The sequence below is a fragment of the Lepidochelys olivacea genome (assembly GCF_965140295.1).
Source record: "Lepidochelys olivacea isolate rLepOli2 genome assembly, chromosome: 5".
NCBI lineage: Eukaryota > Metazoa > Chordata > Testudines > Cheloniidae > Lepidochelys > Lepidochelys olivacea.
In genome coordinates, this window is record NC_140415.1 from 62,840,753 (window position 1) to 62,868,636 (window position 27,884).

At 41.3% G+C, this 27,884-nt stretch overlaps 1 protein-coding gene across 2 annotated transcripts in view; it reads left to right on the plus strand.

Moving 5' to 3' along the window:
• LNPEP (leucyl and cystinyl aminopeptidase) overlaps window positions 1-27,884 on the plus strand; it is a 103,115-nt gene that overhangs the window by 68,461 nt on the left and 6,770 nt on the right. For both annotated transcript variants that reach the window (XM_084629182.1, XM_084629183.1), the window contains exons 5-17: window positions 1,545-1,665; window positions 2,238-2,392; window positions 2,772-2,885; window positions 4,760-4,891; window positions 13,936-14,067; window positions 16,628-16,788; window positions 19,987-20,072; window positions 23,030-23,213; window positions 23,948-24,104; window positions 24,739-24,923; window positions 25,361-25,522; window positions 26,865-27,005; window positions 27,701-27,782. In XM_084629182.1, the coding sequence (XP_084485308.1) occupies window positions 1,545-1,665; window positions 2,238-2,392; window positions 2,772-2,885; window positions 4,760-4,891; window positions 13,936-14,067; window positions 16,628-16,788; window positions 19,987-20,072; window positions 23,030-23,213; window positions 23,948-24,104; window positions 24,739-24,923; window positions 25,361-25,522; window positions 26,865-27,005; window positions 27,701-27,782 (1,812 nt within the window). The remainder of the gene's footprint in view (window positions 1-1,544; window positions 1,666-2,237; window positions 2,393-2,771; window positions 2,886-4,759; window positions 4,892-13,935; window positions 14,068-16,627; window positions 16,789-19,986; window positions 20,073-23,029; window positions 23,214-23,947; window positions 24,105-24,738; window positions 24,924-25,360; window positions 25,523-26,864; window positions 27,006-27,700; window positions 27,783-27,884) is intronic.

The following is a 27,884-nucleotide window of genomic DNA, read 5'->3' on the forward strand; positions in this document are numbered from 1 at the left end:
TGGATTCAGTACCTGTCCTGCGCAGGCTCCATTGGCAGAGTTCTGGTGACGCCCCAGCTGGAATGTTAACCTATCTACCCCCAGCGGAGTCACGGCAGGTGACAATAGTGCTGTCCTGCCCCACATCTCCCAAATGGCTACTTCTCTCCCACATCACTGCACATGAGAGCAAGGGACAGCAGAAGCACTCTCCTGTACCCAAAAAAGAGAGTTGGGCTCTATATCTATGTTACCAGGAGCCAACTATCCAAACTAGTCTATGCTCCAAGTAGGACAGACTTGGGCCAGAATTTTAAGTCCATATGTAGGTGCCTGAATATTTCTGCCCTGACTTTTGAAAAGTGCTGAGCACCTGGCAACTGCTCTTGACTTCATTTAATCTTTGGTGGCATTGCTTCAGGGATATGACCTGCTGGGTTGGTGGGAAGCTGTATACTTGAGAATGACGAGAAGGAAGATACTTAAGAGGGATCTTGCAGTATTTAGTCATACAAGGAGTGTGGGAGCTTCACTTGAGTAACAGTTTGGGAATCAGACCATGTCACTAGCAGGAGCTGTCCCTTTGTGGTGAAATGGAAAACATTAGTACTTGTCTAGAAGGAGCCAAAGAGTAGCTTTGTTAACAAAGCTGCAGGAGGGAAAGGAAGCCCTGATCAGATATACTGCTAAGAAATGTTATCTTGATATAACTTGTTCTAAACCAATATATCGAGTAAAATTGTGGATTTTTATCAGACTTCCCTTCTTGCATAGGCAAATAGTTGTAATTAGAGATAAATAGGCTAGGCTCTGTGGTCCAGTTTGGAGGAGCTTTATTTTTCTTTTGGTTGCTTGTACTGGGGAGAAATTGCCCAATCCCAGGCACAAATGCTGAGCTTAGATTTTGAATGGAAACTAAAGGGGGTAGAATTTGTGCATTCCCACAGTCAAGTCATCAGAGTGGAACACAGCATCTCAGCAGCTGGAATAGCAGCTGCTACCTCTCCACACCTACTGTACTGGATGGGGAGGGATTGGAGCAACTGGATCTACCTAGACAAGATTTCTGTGGCCTCTTCCCAATAATCCCCTTGGTTCTAGCTGCTATGGAGCTGATGCAGTGAGATCCTCAGGCTCACAATATATATGGAATCTCTGTTTTGCCCTCTCCACTTCATCCAGTTTACCCCAGCTCCAGGTTTAAATGGTGCGAGGAACAGTAACTCCTGGGAGAATTGCATTCTTAGAGTTGTCATCAACAAATGCATAACGTATGCATCCGGACTCAAACTAGCATTACGCACGTTCAGATGCATTTGGGGGATAAATGTACCTCAAACAGTTTCAAGTGATGATGAATAAAAGAAGTGACAACAATCGCCAAACATTTTGATATCAAATGCTTGTGATTTTTATATATATTTCCTTAAAACTAGCCAGGGAATTACCCCATCCACTTAGCTTTTTGCCTACCAGTTCCCTCTCTTGCTGTTTGTGATTGCATCCCATGAAATATTTTCTTGCTTCTCATTTATTTTTATTATTTATTTTATTTATTATGCCAGGTATCTATATATGCCATGCCACAGAAGCTAGGCCAAGTTGAGCATGCCCTAGACACAGCAGTGAAGCTCCTGGAGTTTTATCGGAAGTATTTTCATATAGAGTATCCTCTTCAAAAATTAGGTAAAGCATTTTCATCTATCTTTTTTTAAAAAAAAATATAAATAAATATATAATAATTTTCTAATAAGTAGCAGTTTTTTCCATACTTCAGAGGGTTTTTCAAAATAAAAATAATTTAAGAATAAAAAACCCTCCAAAACCTGACTTTAAAAAAAAATATTAAAATTTAATAGCTGTTTAACTGGGCTTGTATGAGTGTGTGGGAAATGGGTCCCAGGCTCAAGAAGTTTGTAAACCTTTGGTGTAAGAAAGGCCAATTCAGTGTGCCCTCTGGAGAAGTTTTGCTGTACATTTTAACACTATATGCTCAGAAAGGGACATAGAGAATTCTCAGTATGAGTGACATATCTACCTGACACAAACCTGCAAAACTATTTCTCCGTACGTAATTGCTCTTTAAATCAATGGGATGACTTGTTTACTTACAGCTAGCATGTAGTGTTTGCAGCATTGGTGGCTAAATAGTGAAGTTTGGTAGATCTAGATTGTGGTAAAGCAGGTAGATCTGAAGTGCAGCATTACTGTAACTTGTGACTGTCTGGTTCATTTATTTATTTTCCCTCACTCCCCAGATTTGGTAGCTATTCCTGATTTCCAGGCAGGTGCTATGGAAAACTGGGGTTTAATCACCTTTAGAGAGACAACACTCCTTTATGACATTAAAACCTCTTCAGCAATGGATAAAAAGCTGGTAACTGCAGTGATAGCTCATGAGCTGGCTCATCAGGTACTGGATTAAAATGCTGTATTTTAACAATGCAGTCTTCTCTCATTCTAACACTTCCCCTTCCCTATTACACTTGCTAAGCATATGCACTGCACCGGGTATAGAACTTGTGAGTATTTTGCTCTTGGTGTAGCAGGAAACTGGAAGTTACTGGACCTCTGGGTCGTAATCTCTTTCCTAGCTTGTTTGTGGGGAAGCACAACTAAATGTTGCCCTGTACATAGGGTTTGTGGCAAAACCACAATGTAGCCCTTCATAAAGTGTCTTTTCTTGGTTGGATTATACGTTTGTTATGATCTTGAAATTTGACTGATTTTTCTCACATCTTGCACAATTAAAAACTGTTTGTTTTTTGCCCCCCCCCACCCCACCCCCCCAGTGGTTTGGTAATTTAGTAACTATGGAATGGTGGAATGATCTTTGGCTGAATGAAGGATTTGCCACTTTTATGGAATACTATGCCATGGAAAGAACTTTCCCAGAACTGCAGACTGTGAGTACTTCATCTAAATCTGAAGTTTTCTCCCATCAGTGAGGTTTCTTTTTAATGCTGACATAATTTTTTTTACCTCCATTTCACGAGGTTTAGGTGATGAAAATCTGACATAAATTGCACTCTAAATCGTTCCAAGGACACTCACTGATAAGATTACAAATAATATGGAATCTTAATCACTGTTTAAATAAAATTGTGTGGGCTAAATTTTCAAAAGTGGCCTACAAGTTTGCACATGCACTCCTTTACGTGTGACCTCCTTTGAAACAGATAAATTGATGTTTTCTTCATAGGCACAAAATAATGGGCAAAACTTTTTTGCTTTGTTTAATCAGTGATCTAGTGTTTAACACTGAATCATGCTTTGCATGAGTGTGTATTTTAACCTACTGTGCAAGTTACGTGTTGTATACTTCTAAATCTCATTTAGAATCTTGTGGTTGTAACTTTTCAGTCAAACAAGTTGCTTTAAAAAAAAATTAAATTGCTGCTTTGAAGCCTAAAATTTCACCACTTGGTGGTGCCAAAAATGTTTTATCAAACTCCTCCCGCATGCACACTTAAAGAAAACAGTATCTAAATCTTCACAGAAAATGTATATTGGCCCCAGAGCAACTTGACTATTTTATTCATTGATCTTTATTTTTCTTATCAGGAGTGCTCTAAAGCCTCAATCCTGCACTCATAAACACATTAGCAGACCTCTGCACCCAGACAAAGCCCCACTGAAATAAAAAAAGGCAAAATATCTGCCATCTCACTGTTGGATAGTTGTAGGTCAGACTCTGAAGTGTAGGAGGTAGAGGTACTCTGGTAATATTCAGTGCGTTTATTTAAAGTTGCTGCATGTAAATCTAGAATGTAATAAAGATTTCAGGTTCTGGTGCCAAGAAGATCAGGTTTAATGTTCAGTGTGCATATTCCTAACAAGTCATTCTATAGTCCAGTGACTTCACTGTAATTTTTTTAGACTATAATTATTGTGGAATCACTTCTTCAGCCTCATTAGTTCATTCATTTGGAGGAAGGATTATATAAACCATTGCCAGTCCAACCTGTGTTAGACAATGTATTAGCTAAAACACTTCAGTATTTCTGAAGATATTCATTCCTATGGCAGGTGATTATGGTTAGATTATTATACAGCATCATACTGTGGGTGTGCAGGCTGCTTTATAGCTGCAAATAACAGACACTGGTTCCTGTACCAACAAATTTACAGTATATGGCCCTGAACCTGCAAAAGGATCTGCCTACACCAAACCTTTGGCTCTGTAGAGTCCGATTGACCTGAATGTGTATGTGCCTTGATTCTGTGTTTGGCAGCATAATCAAGTTACAAATTATGCCAATTACAGACTCTCTACAAAATCCTACCTCTGTTGAAAGCCAAGGGTTTTAACTGTTGCTGAATATCTGCTGTTATGCTGTGAAGAGAGGCTGGTTGTTGTGGAGAGACTGGGTCTTTGGACACTTTATTCTTGTAGGCTGTGGAATTGTGCATGGTACCTCTCTTCGTGGCAATGCAGATACAGGTTTACAAGTGTGTCCATTAGTAAGCTTCTGCTGCTATGGTTTGGGAGGAAGAGAGCTGATGGTTCCACAGTGCACTAAACAATGATAATCTAGGTAGAGGAGATTGACTGACTGGTTTGCTGTCTCCAGTGAGAGGAGAAAAGAGAGTCTGAGCCTCAAAATGGAGAGGGTCAGATGACTAGGCTACATGCCAAGTAAATAGGACAGCAGGGAGAAGGAATGCTTAACTTATCTATTCCAGGCTCTGCGTTCCAGTTCTGAATTATGGTGAATTTGGCATAATCCTTTATTGTTCTAACTTCTCACGTGGGCAAAAACTCCTATTTCTCTTCTAGGATGAAGAATTCCTGAAACTACGATTCAAGACAATGATGAAAGACTCCTTAAACGCCTCACGTCCAATCTCCTCTGCTGTCCAATCTTCAGAGCAGATTGAAGAAATGTTCGATGCGCTTTCCTATATCAAGGTAACCTCAGAAGAGGCTAGCAAAATCACTCTGTCTCGTGTGTTTTGTATATATCTCTTTTCCAAAATCATCTTCTTTTGGGAAATAACAAATTAAGTCAGGAACTTTTTCTTTAATCATCCTTGTGGGTAAATGCAAGTTAGGCTGCTCATAAGATGCCAGTTTTTTTACTTGGCCTCCAGTATTTTTATCTCAAGAGAAAACTGTACATTTCATGAGAGGTTTTCTGTGTTTTAATACTGATTAAATTATTCTCCTATGAGTAGGCATTTGATCCCATTCAGTATACTAACATACGTGCCCAATGTCATGTTACACCAGTGTAGCTGGCTCTGTGCCTCTCTTTTCCCACCCCAACCTCCATGACTTTACCTGTCAACCCCCACCGCATCCCCCTGCCCTCCAGGGACTTAGGTGCGGCAGTGGGTGCATGGAGTCCACTGGTACTCTGGTGATCTCTAGATCCTGGAATTACTCCTTGAGGGCAATTGTAGCTGGATGAAAATTAGGGCAGACCTGAGACTGCTGTAAATTTTGACTGGACCTAGGATCAGGATTGGACTCAGCACTAGTAGGATGTAAAAGTGGCATATAATCACCCTTTTCTCCTCATATTTCAGTTGTGTGTTGAGCAGAACTCAGCTGCACCCAAGAATCTGTCTATTTTTCCATAGGAAAAGATTTCATTCACATCTCTATAGTTTGTGTCCCTCACTTTTCTCGTCCATATTTTCTGTAGACACTTCCAGTTTACTGCAACACAAAAATATACCCAAATATTGACACCATCACGTCTTAAACACATATTTAAATTTGCTAAACCTATTTTTGCTTTCAGCTCTGTGTTTGTATTCCACACTAACTTAAAAGCAAGACCGATTATTTTCCTTGTTAACATTTGACTTTGACCTTTTCATCATCTTTGTGCTTTTTGCGGGGATAGGAGTGTGAGGGTAGGGGGAAACTAGTACCTAATGAAAGACTTTTTTTATTTTTCTTTTTTTCTTTTTAAATAGATACAGAGCTTAAAATCCAACACTTCTCATCCCAACACCCTGGGGACATCTGAGATGCCAATTGCAGCATTATAATGGAAGCAGCTTGCCATAACAAAGCTTCTGCATTTCCATTGGTGCTCCACTCTCTAAAGTGGAAGCACAAGAGCATGTCACTTTCAAGCTGCCTTGCCTGTGAGGCTCTGATTGCCATCTGTCCCTAGGATGTGTGATGACAGGAGCTTTGCACTGCCAAATAGGATCTGAATGTTGTCTTGGGCCTCCAGATGATTATTGTACACCTTCTTAATAAAGAGATTACTTTTAAGGGGCTACTGGGAAATCAATAGCAAGGCTAAGAATTGCAGGTGATCCAATCTTTCACTCAGAATATCTTCATAGAAACGAATGTGGTTTTAAGAGTTTTACTTCATGTTTAAATCCTACGCTTTAATAGCCTGACGTAAAACCTATTGGAGTTCACGGAAAGACTCTCAATGACTTCAGTGGACTCTGGATCAGGCCCTAAAGATTGAATATTGCATTGAATAACTTTGGTTTAGCCTTGCTCTGGTAAGTGTCGTTCTTCTTCAAGTAGATACAGATGTGTATTCAAAGTAGGTGAGTGCACGCCAGAGATCTAGCAGTACCCCTAGAGGGATGGCGTTTGTACCTCATGACTGTAGCCCCTCCCCTGGCTATATAAGGCTGCGTCACCCCAACCTCCTTCAGTTGCTTCTTACCACCCGTCAGCTGGAGTTGGAGCTCTGGGCAGTGGTGGTTGTTCATGACCTTTGGCTTTCTTCTTTCCCGTCCCCCTCCCCCCCAAACTAATTGTTGTACATAGTTGATAATTAGTAATGTGTTTTTTGTTTAGTGGTAGTGCTCCCTGGTGATGCCATCACTGGGGTTCAAGCATTGCACTTTGTGTGGAGGGGTGATTCCCCAATAGCGAACCCCACACGTGGTGCTCGCTTTTTCTGGGCAAAGCCCATCTAAATGAGTGCTGCTTCTCTTCTTAAAAGAACAGCAGATGGACTCGGGTGACATGGGTCCTTTTGGTTGAAGCAGCACCTGCTTGAGCAGGCCATGAGGGCTCACCCAGTACCGAGGCCTTCCTCAGGGCGCAGATTGCTCTCTGGCTCGGAGAGAATGTCTGCCACCTGTTCTGGGACTGGGTTGTCTCTGAAGAGGCGCAGGAGTTGTTCTCCATCATCAACACCAATTAAGAGGTCCCATAAAGCTGATTGGGGACACTCCAGATCCTGAGGTAACTTTTCTGTCTCCCCTAAGAGGAACACAGACTGGCTCAGTGCTGGCTCCGGCATGCCCGATGGTGCAGGTGCCTCTGACTCTAAGGAGTACAAGGAGCCCAGAATCAGAAATTGAGCCTTGGTCTCTTACAGGAAGTTGGGAGTACAAACCTCTAGGCCACCAGGTTATCTGAACACTTCCTAAAAACAAGAAAATGCTAGTGGAACAAACTGTTCGTTGGAGACACATTACACTAATTCATGAGAAAATGAGCAAATAAAGTCAAATCTAAAGCACAAATGCAAGCATGCAAAGAAGTGAAGATTGCCAGTGTTTAAAAAGCTTTGTAGTAAATGACACACCTGCAGTTCAGATAGCTAAAGCCTTTAAATTCCCTGAGGATGTCTTCCTTAAATTCTAAAATATTCATGCAAAACTTGTTAAGAGCAGCACTTGTGATGTCACACAAATGTTAAATAGCTGGAGTTCCCCGGAGGTCTTTTTCATTCTTTCTCCAGTGTGTGTGGTATTTTTTTTTTGTTTTTTTTTATACCAACAGTGTGATGTACGTAAACTATTCAAGGTCAGTGTCACTTTAGCTGCAATCTGTCTATCCTTGGGCCATTTATGGACTGGGTTGCTGTGATGTAGAAATGTTTCCATGGAGGATCCTGGTTTTCAACTGAGGGTATGTCTACACTGGCCGAGTTACTGCACTGACAATTACAGCGCTGCTCAGAGAGCACTGAAGGGAAACCGCTGTTGTGTGTTCACACTGTCGGCTGCCTGCGCAATAGTGTGTTCACACTTGTGGCACTGGCAGTGGTCTTCGGAGCGGTGCACTCTGGGCAGCTGTCCTACAGAACATCTCTTCCTCTTCTGCTGATAGGAGTTGTGGGAAGGCAGAGGTGGTTGTGGGGCATCCTGGGTCCTGTCCCAATGCCCTGTGATGCATTGCTTTGCATTCCAGCAATCCCTGTGCCTCAGTCTGCATTTGGCGCCATCTTTCAATGGTTTGTGTACTGCATGCTCTGCCTCTTCGGGCTGCAGGAATGGATCCCGCACTGTTGATCAATATGCTGCTTGCTCTGACTAACACGTACAAGTGGCAGTGGAGTTATTTCTTAAACTACAAAGGCAAGAGAAGTTCAGCATCGATCTTGCCACAGGTAATAGCTATGACACGGGATTGCTTGTGGCATTCACGGAGATGCTGAGCATAGTGGAATGCCACTTTTGGGCTCGGGAAATAAGCACTGAGTGGTGGGATCACATCGTCATGCACGTCTGGGATGACGAGCAGTGGCTGCAGAACTTTCGGCTGAGGAAAGCCATATTCATGGGACTGTGTGATGAGCTTGTCCCAGCCTTACGACACAAGGACACGAGAATGAGAGCTGCCCTGCCGTTGGAGAGGCGCGTGGCAATTGCACTATGGAAGCTAGCTACTCCAGACTCAGACCGATCAGTCGCTAACCAGTTCGGAGTGGGAAAGTCGATGGCTGGACTTGTGTTGATGGAAGTGTGCCGAGCCATTAATCGCATCCTACTCTGAAAGACTGTGACTCTGGGCAACGTGCGTGACATTGTGGATGGCTTTACACAAATGGGCTTCCCTAACTGCTGAGGGGCGATAGATGGCACATATATTCCAAGTCTGACACCAGGCCACTGAGTACATTAATTGCAAGGGGTATTTCTCTATGGTTCTTCAGGCGCTTGTGGATCACTCTGGCGTTTCATGGACATTAATGCAGGCTGGTCCAGAAAGGTGCATGATGCACGCATCTTTCGGAACACTGGCCTGTTCAGGAAGCTGCAAGCCGGGACTTTCTTCCCAGACCAGAAGATCACCGTAGGGGAAGTCGAAATGCCATTTGTGATCCTGGGAGACCTTGCCTACCCCTTAATGTCATGGCTTATGAAGCCATACATGGGGCACCTTGACAGCAGCAAGGAGCAGTTCAACAGGCTGAGCAAGTGCAGAATAACTGTTGAGTGTGCTTTTGGCCATTTAAAGGCCCACTGGTGCTGCCTATATAGGAGGCTGGACCTGGCCGATGACCCTATTCCTATACTTATAGATGTATGCTGTACACTCCATAATATTTGTGAAGGGAAGGGTGAAAGCTTTGCTCAGTGCTTGACTGCTGAGACTTAGCACTTGGAGGCTGAATTTGAATAGCCAGAGACCAGGGCTATTAGAGGGGCGCAGCACGGGGCCATAAGGATCAGGGATGCTTTGAGGCAGCGATTTGAACCTGAAAGCCACTAATATTTGTTGCTATGTTCAGGAGTGCAGTGCTTGTAATGCTAGGAGGTGATTGTGATTGGTACAGATGATGCACTAAGAGGGTTTAAGAAAATTGCCTGTTGCTTTGCAGGGCTCTGTTTGCTTTCAATTAATGGAATAAAGATTACTTTGAAACCAAAACAATTATTTTATTAAACAACCGGAGGAGAGAGACAAACAAAAAGAACACATCAGCACTGAGGGGGATAGGGGAAGGGAGGATCCCAGGAGGAGGTGGGGTCCCAGGACTGTTAAAGATTTGTGTGTATCCAGGTATCATTGTGACAGGTTGGATCACAGAAACCCCCTTGGGACTGCCAACTGATGTGCCAAGACTATTACTGCCTCTGCTTTCCCTGCCAGCTTGGGACTCCAGAGCCCTGCCTGGCTGTGCCAGACACGCTTGCCGGCCACAAACACATACCCAGGTCTGACCCACATCCCCTAAACTGCAAGCTTAATTGAAAGCATCTTAAGAAATGTTCCTGTCTTTAACACTCAGATGCCCAACTCCCAATGGGGTCCAAACCCCAAATAAATTCGTTTTACCCTGTATAAAGCTTATACAGGGTAAACTCCTAAATTGTTCGCCCTCTATAACACTGATAGAGATGCACAGCTGTTTGCCCCCAGGTATTAATACATACCCTGGGTTAATTAATAAGTAAAAAGTGATTTTATTAAATACAGAAAGTAGGATTTAAGTGGTTCCAAGTAGTAACCGACAGAACAAAGTGAATTACCACGTACAATAAAATAAAACCCGCAAGTCTGTGCCTAATACAGTAAGAAAACTGGATACAGATAAAACCTCACCCTCAGAGGAGTTCCAGTAAGCTTCCTTTTACAGACTAGTCTCCTTGTAGTCTGGGTCCAGCAATCACTCACCCCCCTGTAGTTACTGTTCTTTGGTCCAGTTTCTTTCAGGTATCCTTGGGGGTGGAGAGGCTATCTCTTGAGCCAGTTGAAGACAAAATGGAGGTGTCTCCTAGGGGTTTAAATAGACTTTGTCTTGTGGGTGGATACCCCTCCATCCCCCTGTGTAGAATTCCAGCTACAAGATGGACTTTTGGAGTCACATGGGCAAGTCACAAGTCCATGCATGACTCAGAACTTACACGTAGCAGCCATGGTTCACGTGCTACACTGAACATCCTCATGTAGACTTCTTATGTGGATTGGAGCCTTCCAAGATCCATTGTCTGTTAAGTGCTTCTTGATTTGGCATTTAATTTGCACATTCCTTTCTCAAGACGCTGACCAAATGCTTTACTAAGGCTACTTAAAAATCAAGCAAGTGCACAGCCAATATTCATAACTTCAAATACAAAAATGATACATGCATACAAATAGGATGTATAGATTCAGTAGGTCATAACCTTTACAGAGATACGTTACATGGCATAGGTAGCATAAAACATATTCCAGTTATGTCATATATACATCATAAGCATATTTCTATAGAGCCGTATGGGGTGCAACGTCACAATCCTATCCAACCTCCTCCTTTGGAGTACAGTGCAGAGGGTTCTGTACTTCAGCAGGGCTAAACTGCAGAGAGACGGGTGTTGAGTGCAGTGGATACAAGGAGTCCACAGTGCTAGACTGTGACGGGAGAGGAGTGGAATGCAGCAGGTACAAACTGGAGCCAGGAGGTTGATAAGAGGGTGGTGGTGGTGGTGTCTGGGGGGGGCGCGTAGCAAAGAGTTTTTAGTGGCTGCAGGTTAGGGTGCGGGTGGAGCTGCTCGGTTTACAAGTGCTAGTAGTGCTTGGAGCATGTTCGCTTGGTGCTCCATAACGTTTAACAGCTGCTCCATGGCTTCGTTCTGGTGCGCCACGTTTTCCTTTCAGTCCCTCTTCTCACTGTCCTGCCACTCCTTCAGTTCCTGTTTTTCAGCCATGGAGTGAATCATAACCTCGCGCAGAAAGGTCCTTAGTTCTTTGTGGCTGCTTTCTAATTCTGCGCAGCTGTTCAGCGGGAGATAACGAAGAGGGAGGCTGGGCTCCCAGAGTCATCTCTGTGAAGCCAAAATGCAACATTTTACGGAAGCAGTTTTGTTTGCAACACAAAGACCACTAATTCAGTGATTTAAAACACAGCCACTATTCACATACCTATCACTAACTTGTGGCTCATGCATGCTTGCTTGGGGTCAGCCAGACTCCCAAAATGGTGAGTAACTGCAGGGGTAGGGGAAATCAGTGTTCCAGGACCATACTGTACACTGGGCATGTGGCTCTTGGGGAGAGCCATCACTGTAGGGGGGGGCCTTATAATTATTACTGTCCCCACATTTTCCACAGGCTGTGTTCATTATGGAAGATCTCGCTGCTGAGGGTGAGCAGGGAGTCAAGGGAGGATCATCTCCAAGACTGCAGCTTCTGCCCTGGCCCTTATGCGCTCACCTGTGTGCAGCAATGTGGCAGAGTGGCGTGGGAAAGTTACCGTTAATGGGGCAAGAAACAAAGCAGCTCTGCCAAAGAACCTGCAGCAGCGGATTTCCCAGAATCTCCATTAGAGTTTCGTGGAGATCTGAGGGAGATTCCCGTGAAGTGAGGGAGTCAATCAACCCCCTGTTAAACCGCTCAGACTAGGCATGTGGTGATATGCACATCATACAGACACAAGTTGGCTTTCTGCAACCCTCCTGCCCCCAACAGTTTGCTTCAGTGATTCCCAAAATCAAAGCCACTTGCCAGGGGCCACCGCCTCCTGTCTGTGCTTCGCCAAGCTCCAATGACTAACCTCCTCCAGGGTAGAGAAGAGCTCCTGGCTGCTTGCATCTCTGACCTCTGAGTCATCCTCTGCCTCTGGGTCCCCCTCCACATCCTCGTCCAAGATTTCCTCCTCCTGGCGCTCTCCAATCTCGACTGGCATGCAAGCCACCAGAGTATCCACATTGGCCTTTGCAGTGGAGGTGGGGTCACCACCAAGTATTGCGTCCAACTTTTTGTAGAACCAGCAGCTCGTGGGCACAGCACCGGAGCGGTGGTTTGCCTCCAGCGCCTTGTGCTAGGCGTTCTGCAGCTCCTTCACTTTGCCCCTGTGCTGCAATGTGTCCTGGTCATGGTCCCTTTTTGTCATGCGTCGTGAAATCTGTCCATAGGTATCATAATTCCTATGGCTGGAGCGCAGCTGGGACTGGACAGCCTCCTCTCCCCAAATGCTGATGAGGTCCCAGCCGCTCAGCATTGCTCCAAGCGGGTGTGTGGAGCAGGTTCGACCACCTAGAAAGATGCGCTGAGACCACTGCACACACCACCGAGCAAACAGGAAGGGGACTTTCAAAAGGAATTTAAGGGGTGGGGCTGATGGTTGGTCACCTGAGGGTAGGGCAGTTGAGTTCAAACCGATGACCAGAGAGGCGAGAACAGGCATTGTGGGACGCCTCCCAGAGGCCAGTTGCGGCATAGTTATCGACCAGGGTGTCTACACTGACACCGCAGCACTGTAGCCCCGGCACAGAAAGCTCTACGCCTCTCGTTGGGGTGGCTTTTTCACAGCGCGGTAACTGCGCAGTTTCTGTGCACTAAGTGGCTTGGCAGTGTGTACACCTCAGGAGTTACAGCGCAGAAAGCTGCTTTACTGTGCAGAAACTTGCCAGTCTAGACAAGGCACAAATGTTAAATAGCTGGAGTTCCCCAAAGGTCTTTCAGTTTTCTTTATTCTTTCTCCAATGTATGTTTTGGTACCAACAGTGTGATGTACATAAACTAGTCAGGGTCAGTGTCACTTTAGCTGCAATCTGTCTACCCTTGGGCTATTTATGGACTGGGTTGCTGTGATGTAGGAATGTTTCCATGGAGGATCCTTGTGTTCAACTGAGTAAAACCACAGTTCTGTCCGCAGACATGGATTGCTCCATGACTTCACTGATGGAAACAGATCTAAAAATAATACTTAGCTCTGTGAAAACTTAGCAGTTTGAAAGGCTTATTTTACAAAATATTTTCATGTGCTTTTCAAGCTTTTAAACAAGCAGCATCCATATACGTACTTGTTGGCATTTCTCTTCCCTGTTTTCACTTATTGATGTATCTTGCTTTCTTTTGTGATTGCTGTTTGGCTCTATCATTCTTGTGTAGTTGCTTACATATTAGAATTTAACACCAGCTCTCGCAAGGACGGAGAGGTACAGCACCTAACAGTAGTATTAATGAAATCTGACAACCATCGACGGTGCATCCACCACAACGCCATTTCTTTCACATGGTACTAATTGGGAAGTCTTTCAAACTAAGTTAATGTCGGTGAAACGTCATTGTTTGTTTGTTTTGGTTTTTTTTGTGTGTCTTTTTTTAAATCTCTAAACATTTTCCCAAGCATTTTAGATTGTCAAAATAATTGCTTTCAGACTAAACTCCCTGGGCCGGAATCTCAATTATTCTCTCCTAAATTATCTCCTAAAACCAGTAGTACTGACAGTCTTGTAATCTGTGCTTGCTTCTCCTGAATCGGGTTCTTAAACACCTTTTTCTCTTACTGACTTTTTTTTTTTAAGGGAGCTTCCCTTTTGTTGATGCTGAAAAAGTATATCAAACATGATAGTTTTCAAGCTGGGATTGAGAATTATTTGTATAATCACAGCTACGGATCCACCCGCAGCGATGATTTATGGGACAGCATGAATGAGGTAACCGTCTTGGATATTCTGTGTTTTGGTTTTTACATGATGTGCTATAGTGAGATGTTAGAAAATGTCTTTGCTTTTATTTCCTTATATTAGCATTACTAAATAAGACCATATATTGCAGACATATATTGAAAAGTCCTTGTTTATCAGTCATTCTGCTCATGATCACTCATTCCAAAATTCTGTGCAGAGATGCACAAACATAAATGAGCAACACTTGTGCCTAGAAGAGAGCCTGCCAAACCTGCTAGCCCTCCTCTCCCCTGTGTTTTAAAGAGTGGAAAAGTGGAATGGGGAAGGCATTCAGAACCATAACTATCATGTTGCTAGTGTTATGCTATAGCCCCTGAGCCTTCAGACGCTTAAGCATATGCATAACTTCACTCACATGAGTAGTCCCACTGATGTCAGTGGGGACTAGACAGATGAATAAAATTACTCATGTGCTTAAACATCTGTAGGATTTGGGCCCTAGTACAGAAGAAAAGCTTGAATTTCCATTCCACCAGTGATACTTACTGGGTTGGACTTTTTAAAATATTCACCGTTGACCTATCTCTCCCATTTATTTCAGTGGGAGCAGTTAGGCCAAAGCTGAGTACTTCTGAAAATCCCAACCATAAAATCTGGTTTCCTTTTATCATAAACATCATTGTCTTTAGAACAAAGTGGAAAATCCATTTCTTTATTTTAGCCTCATACAATAGCCTCAAGAACCGGGGTAAAGGAGAAGAGGAGGCTCTTTTAAAGCATTTAAAATAAAAACTGAAAACAAACTTTTCAGTCTCTTTCTGTGGGAGGAAAGAGAAATTCTTTCCCTTGTTGGAGTCCTTCCTGCTCTTATTGGATTTAAGAGATGCTCTAATGACAGAAGCCAGATAAGAACATGGATCAGTGTTAGCATGCTGAACATTTCAGACATTAATTTTTAAAAGCATTACTTACACTTCAGCGATTTCTTGGAACTGTGGAGCTGGGGGGTTTCAATGGCACAAAATTTACATTGGCTCGCATGGTGCCTAGACACTGTAAACCTGCAAGATACTGTACTGACGTGCAAGAAGACTTGATCCCTGCCCTCTATGGCTTGCAATCTAAGCAGACAACACAGAAACAAAGGAGATGGGATGTGAGAGAAGCAAGAAGATTTGATGGTGGTAACGGGCCTTGTTAGTTCCATGATGTTTTTTCTTTTTTTAATGAAACAAGCACTTTGCTGGTGGACTAGGATTAGTAGGTCTCTTGGCAAAAGTGTATTTTGAGGAGAAGAAAATGGAGTGTGGACAGACTGGGCCAGAGAAGGTTTACAAGTGTAGGAAGGACACAGATGAGCATAAAGGGGAGTTTTGTCAACTGGGGTGGGGGTGGGAGGAAGAGAAGGTGAATGAGATGAGGTAGCTGGGGAGTCCACCCAAATAAATCAAAAAGTAAATAACTTAAGAACGAATGATAAGCTTTCTCTAGAAATTTTAACAGAAGCTCTTTACAGAAAATTATTTCTGTTGGATTGATAATTTATTGAGTTTTTAACCCCTATTCAATTATATAGGACTCTTCCATAAGTGTAGGCATAGCCCAATAACTTGAATTTCAGATGGACAGTGAGGGCAGCTGAAAAAGTGACAGTTGGACAGAACAGCAAGTAATACAGGTAATTTGAACAGTGATAAACTTCCTTTTTCCTTTAGAGCCTGGTCCTGCAAGTTGTTCCAGGTAGGCTGACCCCTGTGCATACACACAGCCCCCCTCATATTGAATCCCATTGCACGCAAGTGCAGGGATCCATCTGTGTGAGACAGCTTGTAGGACTGAGGCATTAGTTACCTACTAGAAAGGTGGAGGTGCTAATACATAACCACCACTGTGTGTAATACTTAGCAATGTAGGGATGAAGAGTATTGCACTAATGCAAAGAGTCATTAGTTTTTATTTTTATTGTAATAGTAGCATATTGGAAGAATTGGAGGGGGTGACACATGAACAGTAAATAAGTAAAGGTTAGTTAATATTGAATGTTTTTTTTTTTTTTTTTAATTTAAAAGGTTGTTTAACCACAGATGGAAGCAGAATCGGTTGGGCATTTCAGACTTTCTTAATTCAGATCTTAATGTTCACTGTTGAAAAATAAAACCTGCCTTCTAACCTGCAACTTCTCTATAATTCCAAAATAGCAATGAAAGTAGAAGAAGGAAAAAAAAAAAAAAACAACCCAGAACACCTGCCCTTAAAATTAATCCATAAGTTACTTGCTCTGTTTTCCTCCCTCCACATCCTACTTTAGCCTGCTTGGCATTCCCATGTTTCCCTTTCTTATTTGGCTGTCACTTGCATCTCTTGCATTCAAGAAGATAAAACACCTGTTTACCTCAGTTACTGCTGACAAAATTGGCAAGCCAATACAGATTAATTCTGCACAGGGGCTTAACCTGCTACTTGCATTGGCACTTAGTTTCAAGATGGCTCTTGTGTGGTGAGCTGAGCTGAGGATAGAATTTGACAAAGAGAAATGAAGAATACCCATTGTCTTCCTGTTGAAAGTGAATGTCTTCATGTTTTACAGATCACAAACGGAACACTAGATGTAAAAAAACTGATGAAAACCTGGATTCTGCAGAAAGGATTTCCCTTAGTAACTGTTAAAAGAAAAGGAAAGAGTCTCCATGTCCAGCAGGAGAGATTCTTGCGCAGTGTGGAATCAGAAAATTGGACATCAGATGCAAGGTTATTCTCCCCCAGCCCTCAGAAAATCTACCTTTTACTTTCATGCAATTTTAACTGTCTTCAGAGTGCATATTCCTTGCACTTTAACACATTCAGAGCTCCAGTAGTTTTCTCTAAAGAGCAGGTAGTAATAAATGAAGTGAGACACAGCAGTACGCACAGAGGTATTTTATTATTTGCCTTGAAAAATAAAAGATAGTCCCTGTCTGCCTCCATCTCAGCAACTGAAATAGACCTTACATTGCTTTTTCTCAGAACAGAGTTCTTCATAACTTAAATTTTATTTATTCATTTTTCTGATGTTTTTAATTGGCTTCTATGATTAACTCCAGTGCACAATAGGACAACAGGCAGGATTATGTTTGGATTCATTTTCCTTTTTAAAATAAAAAAAAATTTCAAGTAGTTGCAGTTTTTAATCTTCAAGCTCAAGTAGTTGGGGCACATAAAGGATGGGTATATGGGGATGAGATAGAAGGTAGATGAGAGGAGTTTGCAAATGCAACAAATAAAGCAGCCTTCTGCAGACGAATGCTGGTGGTGTCTAAAGGACCAGGAAACTTTCTTCTGGAACCTGTACATTTTCCTACTAGGTCAAATCTGCACATTTTGTGCTGATAGAGGACAGTGTAGAATGTGGATAAGGAAGCTCTCCCCCTTACAAAGTAAGACTGACCATAAATTAGCATTTGTGTGTATCCGTTAATTGCTAAAGATTCCTTGTTTAGGAATAGTATCCATAGTAGTGGAGGAATACATGGCAATAAACATCTTTTTTTTTATGGATGATTAGATACTGGTGCAAATATGAAGCAACTGATAACTGCAAAAATCAATTTGTCAAATGTACTCCGTAACCAGGCACCTTATCCTTGTTATATAACAAGATAAGGACATTCTCAAACTGCAGACCCTATGAGATTGTGGTTTTCTCTACCACAGTTGAAATTTAATGGGGAGTTGAGGGCACTTCACATCATGCAAAATTAGGCCCTAAAAAAAAATTGCCTTCATAAGGATTGGAAGGTTGGTTTTTGTACATCGGTCTTCCTAGGTTTTCCATGGATGTCCCTTTGGAGTTGCACTTAGGTGAATAGCTCTTGAAGGATGACTTTTCAGGTGAATAATTCATAGTGATTTGTGGGAAATTGGTGTACAACCCAGTTCACCCCCCTCAGTGGGTTTGCCTTAGATAAAATTAATTGCGATTAATTGCACTGTTAAACAATAATAGAATACCATTTATTTAAATATTTTTGGATGTTGTCTACATATTCAAATATATTTGTTTCAGTTACAACACAAAATACAAAGTGTACAGTGCTCACTTTATATGTTTGTTACAAATATTTGAACTGTAAAAAACAAAAGAATTGGTATTTTTCAATTCATCTAATACAAGAACTGTAGTGCAATCTCTTTATCATGAAAGTTGAACTTACAGATGTAGAATTATTTACAAAAAATAACTGCTTTCAAAAATAAAACAGAGTGTAAAACCTTAGAGCCTACAAGTCCACTTGGTCCTATTTCTTGTTCAGCCAATTGTTCAGACAAAAAAGTTTTTTTACATTTGCAGGAGATAATGCTGCCCGCTTCTTGTTCACAATGTCACCTGAAAGTGAGAACAGACGTTCGCATGGCAATGTTGTTGCTGGCGCCACAAGATATTTACATGCCATATGCACTAAAGATTCATATGTCTTGTCATACTTCAACCACTATTCCAAGGGACATGCATCCATGCTGATGATGGGTTCTGCTCGATAACAGTCTAAAGCAGTGAAGACCAATGCATGTTCATTTTCATCATCTGAGTAAACTGTCATTAGCAGAAGATGAATTTTTCTTTTTTGGTGGTTCGGGTTCTGTAGTTTCCGTATCGGAGTGTTGCTCTTTTAAGATTTCTGAAAGCATGCTCCACACTTCATCCCTCTCAGATTTTGGAAGGCACTTCAGGTTCTTAAACCTTGGGTTGAGTGCTGTAGCTATTTTTAGAAATCTCACATTGGTACCTTCTTTGTGTTTTGTCAAATCTGCAGTGAAAGTGTTCTTAAAAAGAACATGTGCTGGGTCATCATCCGAGACTGCTATAACGTGAAATATATGGCAGAATGCGGATAAAACAGAGCCGTAGACAGTTCTTCCCCCAAGGAGTTCAGTCACAAATGTAATTAATGCATTCTTTTTTTAACGAGCGGCATCAACATGGAAGCATGTCCTCTGGGATGGTGACCAAAGCATGAAGGGACATGCGAATGTTTAGCATATCTGGCACGTAAATACCTTGCAATACCGGCTACAAAAGTCCCATACGAATGCCTGTTTTCAGTTTCTGGTGACACTGTAAATAAGAAGTGGGCAGCAGTATCTCCGGTAAATGTAAACAAACTTGTTTGTCTTAGCGATTTGCTGAACAAGAAGTAAGACTGAGTGGACTTGTAGGCTCTACAGTTTTACATTGTTTTGTTTTTGTGTGCAGTTATGTAACAAAAAAAATCTACATTTGTAAATTGCACTTTCATGATAGAGATTCCACTATGGTACTTGTATGAGGTGAACTGAAAAATACTTTCTTTTTTGGTGCAAATTGTAATAATAATATGAGCAGTGTACACTTTGTATTCTGTGTTGTAACTGAAATCAATATATTTGAAAATGTAGAAAACATCAAAAATTTAATAAATTTCACTTGGTATTCTATTGTTTAACAATGCGATTAAAACTACGCTTAATTTTTTTGAGTTAATCGTGAGAGTTAACTGTGATTAATCAACAGCCTTAATTTGAAGCTGAGGATAATATTTACTCTTCTAGTACGGGATTATCTCGAGTCCTTGTCTTGTGTAACTGCTTGTGCTTTTTGTTAGAGGAATTTGGGACAGAGTGCCCAGAGTTCAATTTTTGGCACTGTCACAGATTTCCTTTTTTGGACAAGTTGCCTCAATTCTCCATGTGTAAGGTGAGGAACGGAGGAGATGTGATAAAAATGGTTTGTGAGTTACTCAGATACTGTAATGATGGGGGGCATATAATGGATCTCTTAACATTATTTTGTTGAAATGCCATAATATGTTAAAGCAGTTTAAAAAAAAAAAAGGTGAGACAACAGCAAAACTAATTGTATTGATTGTTACTTATTACAAAAAGCTATACTACTGTATAAGTCTTGAAAAAAATATAATTTTTCTCTTACAGTTATCTCTGGCATATCCCTCTCTCCTACACTACTAGCAGCTGCTCTTTCCTCTGTCCTTATGCATATTTACTGGACCAGAAGTCAGGTATGTGACCTGAGGCCTCTGTAGCTAGAATGTACAGTGAAAGCAGGTTACTTCAGTTTTGTATATCAGCCTTTGTTTGCACACACCTGAGTAGGGTTTGAGGTCAAAGGCATGCATGGTATAAAGTAATTTTCGAGGAGAATATAACTGGAATGATACCCATAGGGAACAGAGAACAGTGTAATTTTAATCACTTTTGTAGACATGGTTGCTTTAGTCTTTCGTTATCACATAAGGATGTGGTTAGGAACCAATGGTGCCTTCAAACAAAGTCACCACAGAGTGCTGAGCATGCCTGGAGTACTTAGCATCAGTGGCAGTGATGTCAAGAGTATATTAATTCAACATGACAATACAGGGAGTAAACAGGACTTGGTCTTTTTGCAAGCTGCCAGATTGGGGAGAGGGCCTTGAGGAAGTAGATTTGGCTCTGAGCAGTGTGTACTTAAGGGAATCGGCCCTGGGAGATTGACACAGCCAGCATGACTGTAAGGAGGTGTATTTCCCCCTCTGATATTATTTACTTTGTTTTGTGGCATAAAATAATTACTTTGTTAGAACACTTTTTTTTTTTTTTAATGTTCCAAGGTATGGCAGTCTAGAACTTGGAACCTTCCCACGTTCTCCCCACCTTTTCTTTGCTGCAGTGGCCATTTTGAGTCCACAGGTGCTAATCTGTACAGAGGGCTGAATTAACTTTCTTTTTAATGATGAAAGTGATTGTTACTCAGTATTGTACTAAAAATACTTGGCCAACATTGGTGTAAGCCAGGGACATCAGTGGATCTTTGCTGATTTACTGTACACCAGCAGGGAATTTGATCCATTCTTTTAGAATGCCTTTAATCCTATTATCATACTGATCCCTCTCCCTATCCATTACACTCATTATCTGACACATTTCATGATGACCTACTGTGTAAAAATGTCTCCCCCCCATGTCTATTGCTTCAAATAAACCATACAAAATTGAAGTTGAATGCTTACTGCCGATCTTGAAACCTTTATAGCTATCTTGGTATAACGTGTTCATGCTCTATAAAATGACGTTAAAAGTACAGTAGTTTAGTTTAAGCAGATAATGATTTTTTTAAAATTTAAGTTTCACAGTTGATTTACAAAATCTCACTTAATTGTTTCTGGACCTCTGCTATTTGAGATGTTGGCTGAAAAGTAGTTTACAGCCCGATAATCTATGGGAAAACCAAGGTGTAAACTTGTGTGCATGTTCGTGACTGTCACACCCATTAGTCAAGTAAGTAGTCAGCCTCAAAAATGTTAATTGATAAACAGAGAATAGTTACTGCTGTTGAATGCCTTTTTTCATCGTATATGATCCCAAAAATGTGACATTAGCTTTTCCAGAAAGGATAGGTAATCCTCTTAAATAATAAGCTGTTCTGTAATTGGTCTCTAAATTGTCTGTAGTTTAGCAACATGTTTATGTCTTCTGTTCCAAGATGCTGTTTGTCCATGGTTTGGGGTTTTTGTTTTTAAGGTTACAATCTCTGGGTCCATATCCCACTCTGTGGTCACAAGCCCATTACAAAGGGATCCAATTGCAGGGTCCTGTGTGCTTCCAGGCCAATTGGGTCTAGGTAGTATAGCCACTGTTTCTAGTTCTGGGGTGATAGAGCATGCTGTAGGTCTGGGCAGAGGATAGAAATTCTGCTTCACAAAGGATTTCAAGATTTTGAAATTTGGCTTTATTTCAAACCATAATAAAACCTGACGTCTTCAAAATCTCCAAAAGAAAATTCCAGGGGGAAAAAGTCCATTGAGTCCAAGCAAAGCTTCTTTTAAAAAAATTTATATTATGTATTACAAATTATAAACCCTGTGAAATTTGAAGGTCATTTTTTAAAAAAAAATTCATTCCAGATATTTTGGGACATTTTGGCATTTTTTATTTGAATGTCCACCTAAACAAAATTTTGGCAAAATTTGATGTGATTTTTGCAAAGCATTTAGATTTTTATGGAATTGCATTTGCAGGTGGAAAATTGGCCCATCTCAGCTTTTTCTGACCAGCTCTAGCTATACCCTTCTTTGGGATGTAGAGTGCTACCAGCCAGCTGCCCTAGAGCCCTGAATGAGGATTTGAGACCACCTGGAACAGACAGCCCTTCCCAGTCATTTACACATGCTCCCCAGAACCTCACCTAGAATGTGTGCGCTTCTAGTTTAACCCCTTTGGGGACAACGTGGTAGGAAAACAAGTAACATAGTTTTAGCAAAGGAATTTCTCAGTGACTTTACTCTTAATGCACTCAAGAGTTTCAACAAAACTCTGGAAAATGAAGCAAAAGTTCTGAGTTGCCTTTTCCCCATTATGATCTCAGCCCTTCTGACAGTCACATTTGTGCAGTTCACAACTTTGAAATTGCCACCTTTTATCTCCAGTGGGATAAACTCTGCCCTCAGTTCAACCCATACTCCAAATAAATCTTAAAAAAGAGGGCTTCTCCCTTCTAATCTGTTTCTTGGTTGCAAGGGCTCATCTGTTGTGGTAGAGAGGGAATCCAGTTACATTATGACCTTGATGCTAAAATTCACCTTCTGTCTCCTGATTTATTTACATTCTTAGTTGTAATTCAGATCCATTGAACTCTGTAGGAATGCACAGGTGTAACTAGTGGAAAATGGTGGCCCAGTTATTTTGCTTAGCCTGAGTAGGAGGGGAGAACAACCCAGAGTTAAGGGGCCTTCACACACAACACCATGCTGACTGCTACTCCTTTTTATGACAGGGGAGCTTCCAGCTCCGATACTATCTCTGGTTACAGCTGCAATAGTATAGATGGGAAGAGAAAGGACCTCCTGAGTAAGCTGGGTCCAAACCATTTAGTACTCTAAACACTCAGAATTAGAAAATAGGTTTTTAAAATGTTCAATATTAATAGCATAACTGTGTCGGTGTCTGTCTGTCTCTCTCTCTCTCTCTCTCTCTCAACTAGCTACCATTGAACTTCAGGAGGAGGTGGCATGGGTAAAGTTCAATGTGGACATGAATGGCTACTATATAGTGCACTATGCTGAGGATGACTGGAATATTCTAATTGACCTGCTGAGAGATAATCTCACTGCTCTGAGTGCCGAAGACCGAGCTCACCTGATCAACAATATCTTCAGTCTTGTGGGGTAATTGATACGGGGAGGGGGAGGGAAGTACAGCTTTTTTAATTTTAAGTTCATGCAAGACAAAGGATTATACTTAAGGACATTGCGGAGAAGAATGCTTTAAAGATACTTTTGTTCAGTATCCGCTATCATTGATTGAGTTTCAATGATAAAACATCAGATATTGATCTCCATTCATTTAATGCCATCATTCATCCCTTTGTATTGTAAAGGACACCTGCTAGTTCTGTTGGCATGGAGGACAACATGTTCTTTTACAAGTCTGAGAGAAATGCCTTGTGATTTTGTCCTATCAAAGGGAAAGTACCTTTTATGCTTGAGAGAAGTAAACTAGTTGCTTCTGTCATAAATGTTTTAATGGTTTACTTTCCTCATGTACCGCTCTGTTGGTTCTGCAGCTGGAATGAGGCTGAGAATTCTGGGTGGCCTTTCAGTGACTACTGCTTCCTTAATCTGAGTAATTTCACTTACTTTCAATTGCCACCATGCTGCACCTTATTTTAATTCTGCCCCTTAATCAAAGGCATGATTGTTGCCATCATTGTTATATTACAAGAACAGTAATACTTTATATATTTTTACTTCCATTTGCTTCCAGCTCATGATCTAGTTCTTTTTTTTTAATTAGTATTGTAGCCTCACAAAGGTAGATGCCATCCTTAAGATTTCATTTTAGCAAGAAATTCTTTTTCTGAGTCCATTTTAATTCCTTTTGTGTTCTTTGATCTTTTTAGTATAGGAAAGGTGTCTCTGGTGAAGGCCTTTCATCTGCTTGATTACCTAGTGAAAGAGAACCACACTGCACCAATCAGTCAAGCTCTGTTCCAAGTGAGTCTCATCTATGACCTCGTAGAAAAAAGAGGAATGCAGCATCTTGCAGCAAGAGTAGTGGTATGTCTTCCTCTTCTCTATATCAGTGTTTTGAAATATTTTCCCATAACATCAATTCACAACTGCGGTCTCCGGTTAGACTCTGATGGACCAACATTCAGGAATCTCATTGGCTTGTCTTTATATTTGTAAGGCTATTCTGTCTGTCTGGAGTAATAAAGGTTAATAATTACTCTGAGGCAGGGACTGTTTTCTTGTTCTGTGTACAGCACCTAGCACAATGAGGGTCCTGGTCCATGACTGGGGCTCTTAGGTGCTATTGCAATAGATATTCAATAATAATAAACTGTTTAAAATCCAGATCCTTTTCTGCTATAGAAATGAGGAGAAAACACCCTTGTTGTCTATTTCAAAAGTTCTTGAAGCTGACTCATATGTCTATAACCTGACAGTTTCTTCCAGACTGGGACAAGAGGACTAACATTCAGATGCAGAGAGTATGCTTAAATCTATTTACACCCACTAGCCATGTGTATGGTAGTCTAATTTGGTGTATCTTAAACAGGGAGGAGTCAGAAATAGGGGGTGGTCTACACAATCTTACACCCTCCCCTTAGGTGTTTATCTTGCTTGTGAATTCCTCTCTGAACAAGGTAATGTGTCTTGGTATTGCTTGCTGTCTTTCACCATCTAGAGCAGAGTTAAAACGCTACTTGGAAGCAAAATTGATCAACAGACTTGGACTGATGATGGGACCGTATCTGAACGAGAGTTCCGGTCTACTGTGCTCGCCTTTGCCTGCTCCCATCACTTGGGAAACTGTAGCACCACTGCCACCGAGCTGTTTGAGGAATGGAAGGCTTCCAATGGCACGAAGAGGTAAAGCACAAACTAGTCTGAGCATGTTCTGTTTATGTATTTCTGTCACGTCTCCACCATTGTTTTGAAGAAAGATCCTAATTAGTCTTGGCCACCAAAGCACAGAGACTATGCTTCATTCAGCAGTTTTTACTGCATTTCCTTTGAATATAGTATGGCATAAAACAAGAGGAACTATATTTTAGAAATTAAAACCTTGTATCCACAGTGTTGTTGAATGCGACTGCTATGCCTACTTGATAATTCTGAGTGAGTAATTCTTGAGAATCTGAATGATGCCTCTCTGGAAATGAATTCATCTGGTCCTACAAAACTACTATTATACCATATTAAGTGCAAAAGACATCACCTGTGCTATTTGCCTAAAGCTTTTATGTGGTGGTTTCTTCCGTAGTGTCTCATACAGGACTATTCTTGTTTTGTAATTTTTTTAATAGTCTGCCTACTGATGTTATGAAGACTGTATTCACAACAGGAGCAAAAACTGATGATGGCTGGGAGTTCCTTCTACGCATGTACGCGTCTTCAGTATCTGAAGCTGAGAAGCACAAAATGCTTGATGCTCTAGCCAGCACAGAAGATATTAGAAAACTGATCTGGTATGAAAATGCCAGAAGATTGTGGTGGTGTAATTTTGTTGTTCCCAGAATATGTGAGAGACAGCGGGGGGGAGGGGAAGTGAGGTACTTTTTATTGGACCAACTTCTGTTGGGGAAAGAGACAAGCTTTCAAGCCACACACAGCTCTTCTTCGGCTCAAAAGCTTGTATCTTTCACCAACAGAAATTGGTCCAATACTAGATTTTTTTACCTCACTGTCCTTGTCCCCCTCAAAATATTATGTAATGCATAAACTTTAAAAAAAAAAAAATATATTGAGGGGAAAATCCACATTTCCCAAGAAGCACTTAAAATAACTGACTGGTTTTCTTACATTGGCTAAACATAGTGCTAGGAAGACATTTTTTAGTAGGCTTCTGCTTATTAAAGCAAAATGTAGCCAACATATCAGGAACAGGATTCCATATAATCAAATGCAAAGGTCCTGATACTGTGCTCACTTATGCTTGTGGAAATCATTAGAAACTCCTCCGATGAAGTGAGCTGTAGCTCACGAAAGCTTATGCTCAAATAAATTGGTTCGTCTCTAAGGTGCCACAAGTCCTCCTTTTCTTTTTGCGAATACAGACTAACACGGCTGTTACTCTGAAACCTGTCCCTAGAGGTCAGTGTAGTTACACTGCTTGGAATGTATAGTGAGAGGAGAATCAAGCTTGAAAGCTTTACGCTCTTGGAAGATCAGTGTGGAGTTGCTTTAGATCAGAAATACTGTGAAGCCTTCCAAGTACAGGCCTGTTTCATAACAAAGAACCAAGAGTTCAGATAGCATTTGCTTGCTGTGTGGATGAAATCTTGAACTTGCTTTATGCAGGAAGTTAGAGCCACCTTATCTCCAACATCTACAGCCATTATATGTATGTTCACTGACCACTTCAGAGGACTGTCCAGAGGGTGTAGCAGAGACAGTGGAAGGTTTCCATGACTGCTGTGCTGTGGAACTAGTGTAGTTTCTCATGATGACCAGTGAATTTTGTTTTCCCCTTATGACCATGCAAAAGTCACTGAGCCCCTGGCATTTTGGTGGGAATTAAATGACTCAAATGGGCATTGAAGCTATTCTGTACTTCATGGGATTGGGCCCCATGTTTGGCATTTGCAAACCAAAGGTAAATAATGAAGTTTGCAGTATTGGCCCTGCTAGTTGACTCCATCTAGTTTCTTAAGGTATCTGTAAAAGATAAGAAAATATATCTGTAAGTAGCCTCCGACCAACTCTATACTCTGTTCTAATTGGCTAAGTAACCTATGAGAGCCACTGCAGTCTAGCTGTGAAATGTTTGTATAGTAGTTTTGAGTTGACTGGATCTGTTTTGTCTCTTAGGTTAATGCAAACAAGCCTGGAGGGAAACCTCATCAGGGCACAGGAACTTTCGCATATCATAGCAACTGTCAGCCAAAGTCTGCCTGGGCACTTGTTGGCCTGGGACTTTGTCAAAGAGAACTGGGAAAAGCTTATACGGAAGTAAGTTTGGTTTGGTCTTTAATTATTAATGTGAAGTGTTAAGTGCAGCATTTGTGTGCGTGCATTTTTTCAACTGCAAAATAATAGACTGAGCTAACTTTGAATAAAATTTTCAGAAGTTCCCAAGTCCCGTCCCCCCCACAAAGTGGTTTAGTTGCTTAATTCCCATTGTTGTTTGCACCCTTCCCCCCGGTTCAGAAAATATTAGCCTGTCCTTTATTAACGGGACAGTGATATGAAACTATTAGTGATGCATGTATTCCTTCGTTCCATGGTGAATAATATCTTGCATCCACAGTGGTCTCTCAGCATGCTTTGAAACAGATTGAAAAATGTTTCATCCTTTTGGAGACACTGAAAGTTTTTGTGTGCATGTGTGTGTGTGTGGGGGGAACCGGTCTTCAGAAATATACTTGCTTTTCTGGGAGCATCACAGCTTGTTGCAAGTGTTACAACTTTAAGCTGTTTTCCCCCAAAAAACATTGTGTTACTATATGATAGAATAACTCAATGTGATGATCAGTATCAAAAAAATCACTTTTAAAAATTACTTAGTGGCTTTGTTTTGTTTTGTTTGAAAATTTTACCCTTTTGGTGCTTGAAGTCTTTTAAAAAAGCATGTGAAGTGTTCTTGCTTCATAAACTGGTTACCACAAGTTACTTTTACTTCCTTATTTTTTTCTTCCATATTTCAGGTTCCACTTGGGGTCATTTGCTATCCAGAATATAGTTACCGTGTCAACCTTTCAGTTTTCAACAGAGGCCCATCTACTTGAGGTTGGTGGTGTAAAGTACTATTTCCTAAATATTAGCTTCCCCCTCCAAAAAATTGTGTGCACTAGCGATTGATATGGTCATGTACATAGTGCATTTCACTAT